At 44.4% G+C, this 13,418-nt stretch overlaps 2 protein-coding genes across 2 annotated transcripts in view; one reads left to right on the top strand and one right to left on the bottom strand.

Annotated features, from left to right (window-relative positions):
* Nucleotides 1–5,932, bottom strand: part of mea1 (male-enhanced antigen 1) — a gene marked incomplete at its 3' end in the record, with an annotated part of 12,303 nt that extends 6,371 nt beyond the window's left edge. Inside the window, exon 1 of the mRNA XM_020520308.2 lies at nt 5,552–5,932. Within this exon, the coding sequence (XP_020375897.2) occupies nt 5,552–5,839 (288 nt within the window). The remainder of the gene's footprint in view (nt 1–5,551) is intronic.
* A 2,893-nt stretch (nt 5,933–8,825) lies between these two features.
* LOC109920266 (F-box only protein 28) overlaps nt 8,826–13,418 on the top strand; it is a gene marked incomplete at its 3' end in the record, with an annotated part of 7,084 nt that continues 2,491 nt past the window's right edge. Inside the window, exon 1 of the mRNA XM_048592283.1 lies at nt 8,826–9,176. Coding sequence (XP_048448240.1) covers nt 8,826–9,176 — 351 coding nt within the window. The remainder of the gene's footprint in view (nt 9,177–13,418) is intronic.

Raw genomic sequence — 13,418 nt, 5'->3', positions numbered from 1 at the left:
CTGTGTTCATCCAGATCTACACCTTGTTATCTCGGATTATTGCGTTGGAACAGTTCCTGTTTTCAGCGCATGATTGGTATCACATTAGTATCGCCCACATGGACTGCCGGCAAGGACTTTGGATGGGGCTTTATCTGGTTCTTCCCCTCCAACCTTACCATCACGGGTGACTTTGCCAAGAGTTAAGAACTCCTGACAGCATCGCTCTCAGCATCCACAGAACACTCAAGCTTTTCCAACGCAATAATCCACTGAACTAGTCTCATACTCTTTCAAAAGAGAACGACCACATCATCAAGATCTCATCGACAAGAGGAAAATTCTGTGCCTGACAAAACGACATCACCAGTGCAGCAACGAGAAGAAGAACTCAAAACAGTAAAGGTGGAGTTACAAAGAAGAACTAGCAAAATCAAGAACCAAAATGGCAATCTGAGAAAGCTAAGGAGGTGCAATTCCTTACCGGCAAGCATGACACCCAGGTTTGCTTCAGTGCCAAAGAAATATATGGACCAAAAATGTAGTGATGACACCCTTTTGAGAGGAAGCCTCCAAATGGAGGGAACACTTCAAAGAACTCCTAAACCACGAGATAATCATTGAGGAGAATAGTTTTGGAAAATCCCCCAACTCCCCAAAGACTATCCCGGATTCCCATCTAGGTTGGCAGAAGTTGAAGCTTCCATAGAGAATGGAAAAGGTGCAGGAGTAGATGGGATTCCAGCAGAGATGTTCAAACTTGTAGAAACAGTGCTTACACATCATCTCCATCAACTATCCTGGAAATGAGACAAAAGAAAAAAAAAAAAAAATCCCTGCTGATTTCAGGAATGCTGCCATCACCGTCTTCAAGAAAGGAAACAAAGTGGACTGTGGAAACTACCAAGGACTCTCCCTACTTTCCATTACAGATAGGACCATTGCCCAAATCCTCACTAGGCACCTTCTCCCAGTCTCTGAGAAAATCCTTCCTGAAAGCCACTGTGGCTTCTGCCCAAACTGTGGAACTTTGGACACAGAATCCCTACAGTGTGAAAGTAGGCCACTTGGCCCATTGAATCTATACCAAACCTGTGAAGAGCAACTCACCCCCTACCCTATCCCAGTAACGCTACATTTCCCATGGCTAATCTACCTAGCCTGCACATCCATGATCACTATGGGCAATTTAGCATGGCCAGTCCATCTAACATGCACATCTTTGGACTGCAGGAGGAAACCAGTGCACCCAGAGGAAACCCACGCTGCCAGCGGGAAAATGTGCAAACTCCATACAGACAGTTGCCCAAGGGTGGAATCCAACCCAGGTTCCTAGTACTGAGAGGCAACAGTGCTGACCACTAAATCACCGTGCCCCCAATGATTTTCATTACTCAGAAATGCCAGAAGCAACACTAGCCATTGGATAGCTTCCATCAACCTGAAGAAGGCTTTTGCCTCAGTCAGTCAATCAGGAAGTGCTATGGAAGATCCTGTCAAAGGCTGGCTGTCCAATGAAATTCATCAACATCCTCCATGACAAGGTGTTGGTGACAGTCCTCACCAATGGTAATATGACAGAATCCCTGGAGGACAAGGTAGGAGACAAATAGAGATGTGTCATCACCCCCACCCTTTTCTCCATCTTCAAATAAATACTGCTTCTCCCTACTCAGCGATGAGGTGGCTCCCAGTAACCCGGTGTGGTCGTCTTGTCCCAGCGTGGAGGTGTCACCCCCATGTGAAGGTTTCCATTGGGGTCAGCAGCAGGAGTGGCAGACTCAGCCTGGCATGCAGTCTTCTTTGGAGGTGGTTTCTGGGCCAGAATTCCAGCAGCTCAGCATTATGGTCTCGTCCCGAGTGCATCTTTCAGGTATTCCACCGTTTCTTAATTGGCTTTTCCCATGCCCAGGAGTTGTTAACTGAACTATGAACTTTGTCTTAATTTTATTTTATTGCATATGACTTCTGTCATAAATATATGTGCGTGGTAGGGTGACTTAGGAAACTTTTCACTGTGTTGTATATGTAAAAGTACACGTGACAATAATCTTCTGTTCTATCTTCATCGCCACTACTCTTCAACTCATCAAGAACGAGCCTTCCAGCAGTGCAGACATTTCTACAGGATAGACAGAAAACACTTCAACCTCAACCAGTAGAAGTCCAAGAAAAAAAGCAATACTGACCTCACTTGTGGAACTTCAGTATGCAGATGTCAATGTCAGCGCTGCTCTATCAGAAGAGAATCTTCAAGCATAACTAAATGCCTTCATGGAAGCAAACTGAAGAATCAGTTTCAACCTCAACCTCAAGAAGACTTGATTCCTTCAGCAAACCACCCCAAGTCAAGTTCTGAACCATCCCTCAATTAAGATCAACAGAGAAATCTTCCTAAATGTGGAACATTTCCTCTCTCAAAGGCTGACATCTATTCAAAGATTTAACATTGCATCCAATCTGCGAGCACTGCCTTCGGGTACCTAAGGACAAGACTCTGATGACTGAGATCCGTGCTGGTACTAAGATCCTTGTGTATAAGGCAGTCATCATTCTGACTCTTCCATACGGATCCAAAACTTGGACTATATACTGACACCACTTCAAGACCCTTGAAAAGAACCAATGTTGTTTGAGATGGATTCTCCATACTAGCTAGGAGGACAGGCATACCAAACATCAGCATGAGCCTAGATCATCCAAAACCAACTCCACTGAGCAGGCCATGTGCTTATGATGCCTAAATTCCAAGTACCAAAGCAAATCTTCTTCACCAAGTTTAAGGAAGTCACTCGAACAAGGAGGAGGACAAAGGAAGTGTTTCAAAGACAACCTGAAGGCTTCCCTCAAGAAATACAATTTGGATGTCAATGCATGGTGGGAGAACCTCATTCAGAAGAAACGGACTTGGAGGAAACTCCTGCATGAAGGGACCCAATTCTTTGAGAACACCCAGTAGTAAGAGGAAGTACAGAAAAGGAAAGTGAAAAAGGGATGCCAAGGACTTCAAGATCAATGATCAATACCACCTCTGAGAAACACCTGCTAAATTTGTGGTCAGTGATGCGGTTCTAGCATCAGCCATATAAGGACCCAAAGAATCCATGACCAGCACACAGAATTTCCTACGTGGACAATTGTGCTCATTAGTGAGTGATTGACAAGGACGATAATGTGGATTCCAGAACTGCACACAATACCCAAGCTGCGGCCTAATCAACGTTTTATACAATTCCAGCATCATCTTGCTATGCCTCAGTTAATAAAGGTAAGTATTCCAAATGCCTTCTTAAACACTTTACCTACCTTTCTAGAGACCAGTGGTGTGGAGGTGCCAGTGGTGTACCGGGCTGGACAAAGTCTGAAGTCACACAACACCAGGTTAATTTGAAACTAGGCAAAGTCTTCACCTGATGAAGGAGCATTGCTCCGAAAGCTTGTGATTTCAAATAAATCTGTTGGACCATAATCTAGTGTCGTGTGACTTCTGACTTTATGAACCAATGGACATGCACAGCAAGATTCTTCCAAACCTCAGTGTATCCCAGGGTCCTACTGTTGCCTTCTTTGTCTTGCCCACGTTCATCAATTCACACTTAACTGGATTGATTTCCATTTCACACTAATGAGCCTTTCTGACCAGCCCATCTATATCCTGCAATAATCTAAAGCTATCCTCTTCACTAGTTGCCACATCAACAATTTTCATATCATCCCTAAACTTACTGATCAACCTTCCAACATTCAAGTTAAAACAATTTATAGATATCACAAACAGCAAGGGCCCCAAAATCAATCCCTGTGGAAGCTCACTGGACAAAGACTTCCAGTCACAAAAACACCAATTATTTCTGAATCCAATTAGCGAAAATTTCCTTGAATACCATGGGCTCTTACCTTTGCTATTTGGTCTCCCACGTGGGAGATTATCAAAACCCTTTCTGAAGTCCACGTTGACTACATCAAATGCATTACCTACATCTATACATTTGGTCATCTCTTTGAAAAATTCAATCAAGTTGGTCAGACACAATTCCCCTTAACAAAACTATGCCGACTGTCCTCCAGTAACCCCTGCATCTCTGAAAGCAGATTAATTCTGTCCTTCAGAATTGCTTCCAATTGTTTCCCCAATGAGGCGAGACTGAGCAGCCTGCAGATTCCTGGTTTATCCCTTGCTCCCTTCAGTACAACACTGGCTCTCCTCCAGTCACCTGGTCCCTTTCCTGTGGCCAGAGAGGAATTGAAAATGACTGCCAGCGCCCGTGCTATTTTCTCCTTTGCCTCACTCAACAGCCTGGATTACATTTCATCCAGCCCTGGAGATATATCTATTTTTAAAACTGCCAGACCACTCAGAATCTCCTCTCTTTGAACCAAAGGGTGACACTGTGCAACAGACATTAGTGCTTAGGATGAACAATGCATTCCTTCTGGAATTGTAAAATCTTAAAAACCAACAAAAAAAAGAGAGCAAGAAAAGAGGAGAAAATAAACTTCAAAAGTAAATTTGCAGGTACTATGGATAGCAAGAGCTTCTTTAAATTCATAAAAAGAACAGAAAAGGCTAAGTGAACATTGGCCCCTTACAGAATTAGACTGGAGAAATAATATTTGGAAACGGCACAGCAATTAAACAAATTCTTTGCATTAGTCTTCTCAGTAGAAGACACTAATAGCTGACACTAATCCCAAAATTACTAAATAATCAAGTGACAATAGACTGTACCTTTTCAAACAAGGGGTCAGAGAGACAGCCAAATTTTGCTGAATTCCTTTGGTAACGCCCTGACCAATTAGAATTTATCTGCCTTGTCCAAAAATTAAAACCGACATAACTGTTCTTGTTGGATTTCCATGATTGTTATTGCCCAGCCACTCATCACCTTCTTCTCATTCTGTATAAAATGGTGTCTTTCCACCGCGTGCCTCCCCCCACGCCCCCACCTCAGATCTACTTAGGTGATGAAAAGAGATAGAGAGATAGAGAAAGGACTTCAAAAGATGATAAAAAGTTATGCATGGCTAAGTGACAAGACAATGTGGAGGTGCCAGTGTTGGACTGCAGTGGACGAAGTCACACAACACCAGGTCATAGTCCAACGGCGTTTATTTGAAATCAAGCTTTTGGAGCACAGCTCCTTCATCAAACCTGGTGTCATTTGACTTCTGACTAAGTAACAGGAAGCAAGTAGTGGTGAATGCTTCTTTTCAGATAAGAGGAAGGCTTCAACAGGAGTCAGTAGCACAACCACCACTTTTCCTTCAGCTATATTAATGGCCTATACTCGGAGATACAAGACAATTTCAAATTGACAGAGAAAGGTGGACAAACACAGGCTGGCAATATAGGTAGAAAAGTAACAGACAACATTTTATGCAAAATGTGGTGATAAATAATGGGGAAAGAGAATAAAGAAAACAAAGGCATGCAGGAACTCGAGGCAACCAGGGTTTTATGGACACCAAACACTGAAGTTGACAGGATAGGGGAACCACTACAAGTAACCGTTTGTCTCCAATTCCGGACACCAAACTTAGGAATATCTCGCTTCCCCCAACCTCCAGGTACCTGCAGCCGCTCCCCGATGTCGGGCTCGGCAGCGCCCCCAGGCCCAGGCTCCTGACTCAAGGGCAGATACTGATAACCGCCGCCGGGACTAGGGGACTCGGGGCCTCCACCGGATTCCTCTTCTTCTTCTTCGTCCTCCTCCTCGTCGTCATCCTCACTGCTCCAATGGGCCGGAACCGGGCCAGGACCAGGGCCAGCGCCCAATTCCTGCGGAGGCTGCTGCTGTTGCTCATCCTCGGGTTCAGGTAAGACTCGCTCCGGACTCATTCTCCAGGCCGCAATTTCCATCCACAGGTCACAAGCCTGAACCGCACCAATAACAGCAACTTCCGGCTCAACTCACCCATAAACATCCGGTCAACGAAGGCTCGGCAGAACAAGAGCGTCCGCAAGGTTGCTGACGCCTCCTGTCGGAGAAGGTGTGTCTGCTATAAGAGATAACAAGGTGTAGAGCTGGATGGACACAGCAGGCCAAGCAGCATCAGAGGAGCAGGAAAGCTGACGTTTTGGGCCTAGACCCTTCATCAGAAATGGGAGAGGGGAAGGGGGTTCTGAAATAAATAGGGACAGAGGGGGAGGCAGAAAGAAGATGGATAGAGGAGAAGATAGGTGGAGAGGAGACAGGTCAAAGAGGCGGGGATGGAGCCAGTAAAGGTGAGTGTAGGTGGGGAGTTAGGGAGGAGATAGGTCAGCCCAGGGAGGGCGAACAGGTCAAGGGGGCAGGATGAGGTTAGTAGGTAGGAGATGGGGGTGGGGCTTGAGGTGGGAGGAGGGGATAGATGGGAGGAAGAACAGGTTAGGGAGGCGGGGACGAGCTGGGCTGGTTTTGGGATGCGGTAGGGGGAGGGGAGATTTTGAAGCTTGTCAAGTCCACAGCCTCCCCGTCGTGGAGGAGGAGTGTTCACTGTTGCTGCTGTCCTCTGGTGAAGTGTCCGCTGCTGCTGCCTCCCCCGGTGGAGAAATGTCCACTACTGCCCCTTCCTCCTGGCGGAGTAGGAGTGTCTGCTGCTGCTGCCACTGCCCCCTGGCGGAGGAGGAACGTCTGCTACACGTGCTGGCCCCTAGAGCTTTGGGATCAACCCTGTTCTGATTACCTTTTCTGTTCTGTGTCAGGCGATCATTTTATTCTGGCGAATCTCCAATTTCAGGATGCAGTAGCCTGTTGTGGTTATCAACCAGGTCTTGGGGATCTGCCCTCATTATGTCAGGTCCAGTAGTTACCCTTTAGATCTCCTTTTCTGGGGATAGAATTTATTCCAGGTTCAGCCTGTTGTATAGAAACTGATGCTGTAGGGTATCTCCATGTTTAGGGAGAATTAACAATTTATGGAAAGTTTCCATTGGGTACCACCACAATGTAATTTGGTACAGAATTCCTGGATTTTGACCCAGTGATAACAAAGGACCAGCAAATGATGAGCAGCTTAGAGGGGACCATGCAGGTGGTGGTGTTCCCACATATTTGTGGTGATTGTCCTTCTGGATAGAAGTGGTCATGAAACTAGCACATGCTATCTAAGACAACAAGGTGTAGAGCTGGATGAACACAGCAGGCCAAGCAGCATCAGAAGATGCTATCTAAGGTGAATTTCTGCACTACATCTTGTTGATAGTGTACACTGCTGCTACTGAACGTCAGTGGTGGAGAGTAGATGCGTGTGGATGTGGTGCCAATCAAGTGGCTGCTTTGTCCTGCGTGTTGTGAAACTTCTTGAGTGTTGTTGGAGCTGCACTAATCAAGGCAAATGGGAAATAATCCATCACATTCCTGACTAGTGTCTTGTAGATGGTGGACAGGCTTTGAGGAGTCAGGTGGTGCAGGATTCTGAGCCACTGATCTGCTCTTGTATGCACTATATTTATAAGGCTAGTCCAATAGAGTTTCTGGTCAATTGTAAGTGGGGTATATCCCCCACTCTACCATTATCATCAAGTCAAGAGATCAACCCTGGTTTAATGAAGACTGAAGGTGAACCTGCCAGGAGCAACACCATACATACCTAAAAATGAGGTGTAAACCTTGTGAATCTACAAAACAGGACTTCTTGCATCCCAAACAGCAAGCAATAGACAGAACGAAGCAATTCCACAACCAACAGATCAAACCAAAGCTCTGCAGTACTGCCACATCCGGTTGTAAATGATGGTGGAAAATTAAATAATTTACTGGAGAAGGAGGTTCCACAAATATTCCCATCCACAATGATGGAGGGAGACCAGTGCATCAATGCAAAAGATAAGGCTGAAGCATTTGCTTCAGCAAGAAGTGCTGATTGGATGACGCATGTCGGCCTCCTCCGGTGATCCTCAGCACCACAAATGCCAGTCTTCGCCCAATTCAATACAGTCCACATGATATCACGAAACAGTTGGAGGCACTGGATACTGTAAAGGCAATGAGCCTTGAAGCATTCCAGCAATAAAGCTCCAGAACTTGCCACCCCTCAGTTCTGCAGGATTCTCTCCGTTCTGGGGGATTTTCACAGTTCTAGAAGATCCTGTCCATTCTGGAGGGCTCTTTCAGTTCTGGCAAATTCTCCTTGATCTGGAGGATTTTCTTTGAAGTGTATTATTCTCTTTTTTCTGGAAGGTTCACCTTTTTATGGAAGATTCTTCTTCTTCTGGAAGGTTCTGTCAGTCCTGCAGACTGGATGGCAGATTTCCTTCCCAAAAGGGCATTTTTGAACCAGATGGGTTTTTCCAACAATGGTTAAATTGGTTGTCATTAGACTTTTAATTCCAGATTCTTATTGAATTCATCTGCCATGGTGGAATTTGAACCCAGATCTCCACAATGTTTTGAAGAAGGGTCACTCCACATGAAATAGTAACTCTGATTTGTCTATGCAGATGCTGCCAGACCTGCTGAGGTTTTTTCCAGCAATTTCTATTTTTGTCACTGATTCACAGCATCTGCAGTTCTTTTGGAGATAGTGGGAACTGTCGATGCTGGAGAATCTGAGATAACAAGGTTTAGAGCTGGATGAACACAGCAGGCCAAGCAGCATCAGAGGAGCAGGAAAGCTGACATTTCGGGTCTAGACCCTTCTTCAGAAAACTGAGTTGTGAGGAAGGGTCACCGGACCCGAAACGTTAACTCTGTTTTCTCCTCCACAGATGCTGCCAGACCTGCTGAGCTTTTCCAGCAACTTTGTTTTTGTTCCTGATTTACAGTATCTGCAGTTCTTTAGTTTTTATCAATAACACCACTTGGCCGTCGCCTCCTCTTTCTGTGGTGAATTCTCCTTGTCCTAGAGGATTTTGATTGTTCTAGATGAATCTCCCTGTTCTGGAAGGTATCTGCCGTTCACCCATTGGTCAATTTTCCCGCCGACAATGTGCGCATGCGGATGTCCTTGTCCGTGCGGACGTGATAACGTCAGCGTGTGCGCGATCACGTCACGTCCGGTCTGTGAAGATGGCGGAGATGAGCGGAACAGCCGCTGGGTCCGAAACCGGGCCCGCTGGAGATTCTGGGCCCGAGCCCCTCACCGGCACAGAGTTCAACACAAATCCTGGGACAGAGCAACTGCATCAGAATAATCCCCTGCTCAACCTCCCGATCGTCGCCATTGACTCTATCCTCGGTTTAATGTCGTACGATGAGATCAGCGGCCTGAGAATGGTGAGCAAAGACATCGAGCAAAATAACATCAGGACAATAATATCGGTTATCCCATAGCAGGAAAATATCAGTCAACTCATACCAGTCAAACAGTATTAGGAAAATCATATCATTCAACTAACATCAGGCAAAAAAATACTCTGATTTCTGATAGTGCACTATCATTAGTCAACTAAAGTCAGTCACATAACTTCAACCAAATACCATAAGTCGACTATCGCAGTCAAATGCATAATATGATCAAGTATGGCTTTATGAGAGGGAAATTATGCCAGGCGAATTCTGCTGGAATCAACTGAAGAGGTAACAAGCAAGATAAACAAACAGGCAGGAGAGGATATAATAAAGTTTGGATTTTCAGATAGTATTTGATATGGTGGCATGTATTAGGCCACTTAATAAGATGAGTCCATTGTGTTGGATGTAGTTATTAGCATGGATAGAGGACTGGCTAACTAAAAGAAAATAGACAATAGTGATAAGGGGAACATGTTCAGGATGACAGCCTGTAACTAGTGGAGTGCTATAGGGATGAGTGCTGGGGCCACAACTGTTTACAACTTGGATGAGGATGAGCCACATTTGTAGATGACACAAATAGGTGGAAAGACGAGTGGTGAGAATGACACAAAGACTCCGCAGACAGATGTAGACAGGTTAAGCGAATGGGTAAAAATTTGGCAGATGGAATAGAATGTGGGTTATGTATTTGGCAGGTAGGATAAAGGAGCTGAATATTATTTAAATGAAGAAAGACTGCAGGAGACTACAGAACAGAGGGATTTGGGAGTAGATCATAGAATCCCTACAGTGTGGAAACAGACCCTTCAGCCCAACAAGTCCTCAAAGCATCACACCCAGACCCATCCCCCTATAACCCACCTAATCTAGGCATCCCTGAACACTTGGGGCAATTTAGCATAGCCAGTCCATCTACACATCTTTGGACTGTGGGAGGAAACCGACGCAGACATGGGGAGAACGTGCAAACTCTACACAGTCACCCGAGGATGGAATCGAACCTGGGTCCTTGGCGCTGTGAGGCAGCAGTGCTAGCCACTGTGCCACCCCTGATTTGGGACTTGTTGATAATTGTTGATTTGACTTGTTCATAAATCTCAAAATACTAGTTCAGCTAATACGGAAGGCAAATGGAATGTTGGCATTAATTTCAAAGGAAATCATGTAAAAAGGTAGGAAAGTTTTGCTAAAATTGTACAAGGCACTAGTCAGACCACAACTGGAATAGTGTAAGCAGTTTTGGGCCCCATATCTAAACAAAGAAAAGTTGGTATCGAAGGCCATCCAGAGAAAGTTCACAAAGCTGATCCTGGGAGGGACTTTCTTATCAGGAGAGGTTCAGTTGGTTAGGTCTATACTCATTGGAATTTAGAAGCCTGAGAGGTGACCTTTTTGAAACGCAGAAGATTCGTAGGGGAATTGACGGAGAAGTTATTTTACCTTGTAGGGGGAGTCAAGGACCAGAGAGTATAGTCTAAGATTAAGGGCTGCCCATTGAAGACACATGAGAAATTTCATCTTTTCAGTTGGTAGTGAATCTGTAGAATTATTGACCGCAGTAAGGGAATCCAAGATTATGGGGATAAGATAGAAAAGTGAAGTTGAGAACGATCAAATACGCTATGATCTCATGACTGGTGGAGGAAAATCGATGGCCTGAATGTTCTACTTCTGCCCTATACTTGTTGTCTTAAAGAGCATCAGTCAAACTGTCAGTCAAGTCATTGTCAAACATCAGTCACACAATGTGACTTAAACAACATAACTCAGATAACATCAATCAACTCATGTCAGTCATCTAACATTAGTTCACTAACCTCATTCAAATAACATCAATCAGATAATGTCAGTCAAATAACATCAGGCCTCCAGTGGCTGTCAAATAATATCAGTGGACTCAAAGTCATACAACAGAGAAGAGACCTTTTGGCCCTTAGAGTCTGCACCAACCTATCTGCACCAATCACATTTTCCAACACTTTGCCCACACCCTTGAATGTTGTTACACTTCAAGTGCTCGTCCAAGTACTTTTTAAAGGAGTGAGATTTCCAACCTCTACTACACTCTTAGGCAGTGCATTCTATATTCCCATCCAACTCTGGGTGAAAAGTGTTTTCTTCAAATCGGCTCTAAACATTCTGCCCCTTACCTTAAAATTGTGCCTCCTCATTATTGACTCTTCAATTAAGGGGAATAACTGCTTCGAATCCACCCTATGCCCATCAAAATCTCATACGCCTCAAATCCTCTCTTGGCCTTTTCTGTTCTGAAGAAAACAATCCAAGTCTATCCAGCGTCTCTTCAAAGCTGAAATGCTCCATCTCACGCAACATCTTGGTGAATCTTCTCTAGTGGAATCACGCCGTAACTATAGTGAGATGACCAGAAATGCATGCAGTACTCTGTCTGTGCCCTGACCAAATGTCCATACAGCTTCAACGTCACCTCCCTACTTTTACAGTCTGTGCCACAACTGATAAAGGCAGCTGTCTTAACCACCCTGTTAACCTGTCCTGCCAATCTATATCAGCCAAGTAAAAAATTAGGTGGGACAGCATGTGGTGCTGAGAACATAGGTTTCCAAGGGGATCTGGATATATTGAGTGGACATGTTTAATGTAGGAAAGTGCAATGTCATACTCTTTGGTAGGAAGAATCCAAAGACAGGCTACTTGGAGAGAGATTCCAAAAAAGTGCAGCACACAGATCTGGTTGTTCTTGTGCATGAAAATAGATTATAGAACAGTACAGCACAAGAATAGGCCCTTTGACGACCATGTCTCTGCAAACCATGATACCATCTAAGCTAATTCCATCTGCCTCTATATAGTCCATATCCCTCTACTCCCCGCCTGATCACGTTTGTCTAAATGTCTCTTAGAAACATAAAAAGTTAGCATGCAACAAATAATTAAGAAAGCAGATGGAATTTTGGCCTTCATCATTAGGAAGTGGAAGTTTAAAAATAGGGAAGCCTTGTTACAATTGTCCAGGCTGTTTGTGAAACTGCACCAGGAGTACTGTGTACAGCTTTGGTCCCCGTATTCAGAAGAATAAGGGGTGATCTTCATGAAATATTCTGAGGGGCTTGACAGGGTAGATGTTGAGAAGATGTTTCCACTAGTGGGGAAATCTTGAACTAGGGCCATGGTTACAGCATTCGAAAAAAGGGAACAAAGGCCAAATTTTCGTTCTCATTTGCCCTTTGTTGATGCAACTGCATGCTAAACTTTTGTGCTTATATCAGAAATAGGAACAGGAGTAGGCCATTCAGCCTCTCTTTCTTCTAAACTCCAGTGAGTAGAATCCCAACCTGTTTAGCTTTTGTTCATATGACAATCTCTCCATACCAGGGATCATCCTAGTAAACCTTCTCTGAACAGCCTCTGATGAAGTGAAATGATATCTTTGCATAACTAACGGGATCTAAACTGGTCACAGTGCTCCAGAAGTGGTCTCACCAGCACTTTATACAGTTGCAGTAAGACTTCCCTACTCTTATACTTCATCCTCCTTGAAATAAAGGTCAATCAATATCTCAGAGATAGTAGGAACTGCCAATGCTGGAGTCTGAGATAACATGGTGTAGAGCTGGATGAACATAGCAGGCCAGGCAGCATCAGAGGAGCAGGAAAGCTGACGTTTTGGGTCTGGACCCTTCTTCAGAAAATCAATATCTGTCTGTAATGTGTAATACAACTTGCCTTACCACTTTTTTTTTGATATCTGCAAATTTGGCTGCAGTACATTGGCTTCCTTCCTCCAGATCACTAACATACATTGTAAACACTTGCAGTCTTACACTGATGCTTGTGGAACTCTGCTGGTCACAGGTTGCCAACTTGAAAAGGAACCCCTTAACCCCACTCACTGTTTCCTGCTCATTAGCCAATTCTCTATCCATGCCAATATACTATCTCCAACACCATGGGTTCTTATCTTATGACTTAACCTTTTGTGAGATACCTTGTCGAATGCATTTTGGAAGTCCAATTGAACACATTCTACTTTTTCACCTCTTCACTCTGGTTGAGACTTCCTTGAAAATCTGTAATAAATTAGTCCGACACAATTTCACTTTCGTGAATAAAACCAAAAGAACTGCGGATGCTGTAAATCAGGAACAAAAACAAAGTTGCTGGAAAAGCTCAGCAGGTCTGACAGCATCTGTGGAGGAGAAAACAGAGTTAACGTTTCAGGTCTGGTGACCCTTCCTCTGA

The sequence above is a fragment of the Rhincodon typus genome, unplaced genomic scaffold (assembly GCF_021869965.1).
Source record: "Rhincodon typus isolate 14 unplaced genomic scaffold, sRhiTyp1.1 hic_rhity00000960, whole genome shotgun sequence".
NCBI classification, from domain to species: Eukaryota; Metazoa; Chordata; class Chondrichthyes; order Orectolobiformes; family Rhincodontidae; genus Rhincodon; species Rhincodon typus.
Note: the sequence above shows the minus strand (reverse complement) of the source record. Positions and strands in the feature narration are given on the sequence as shown.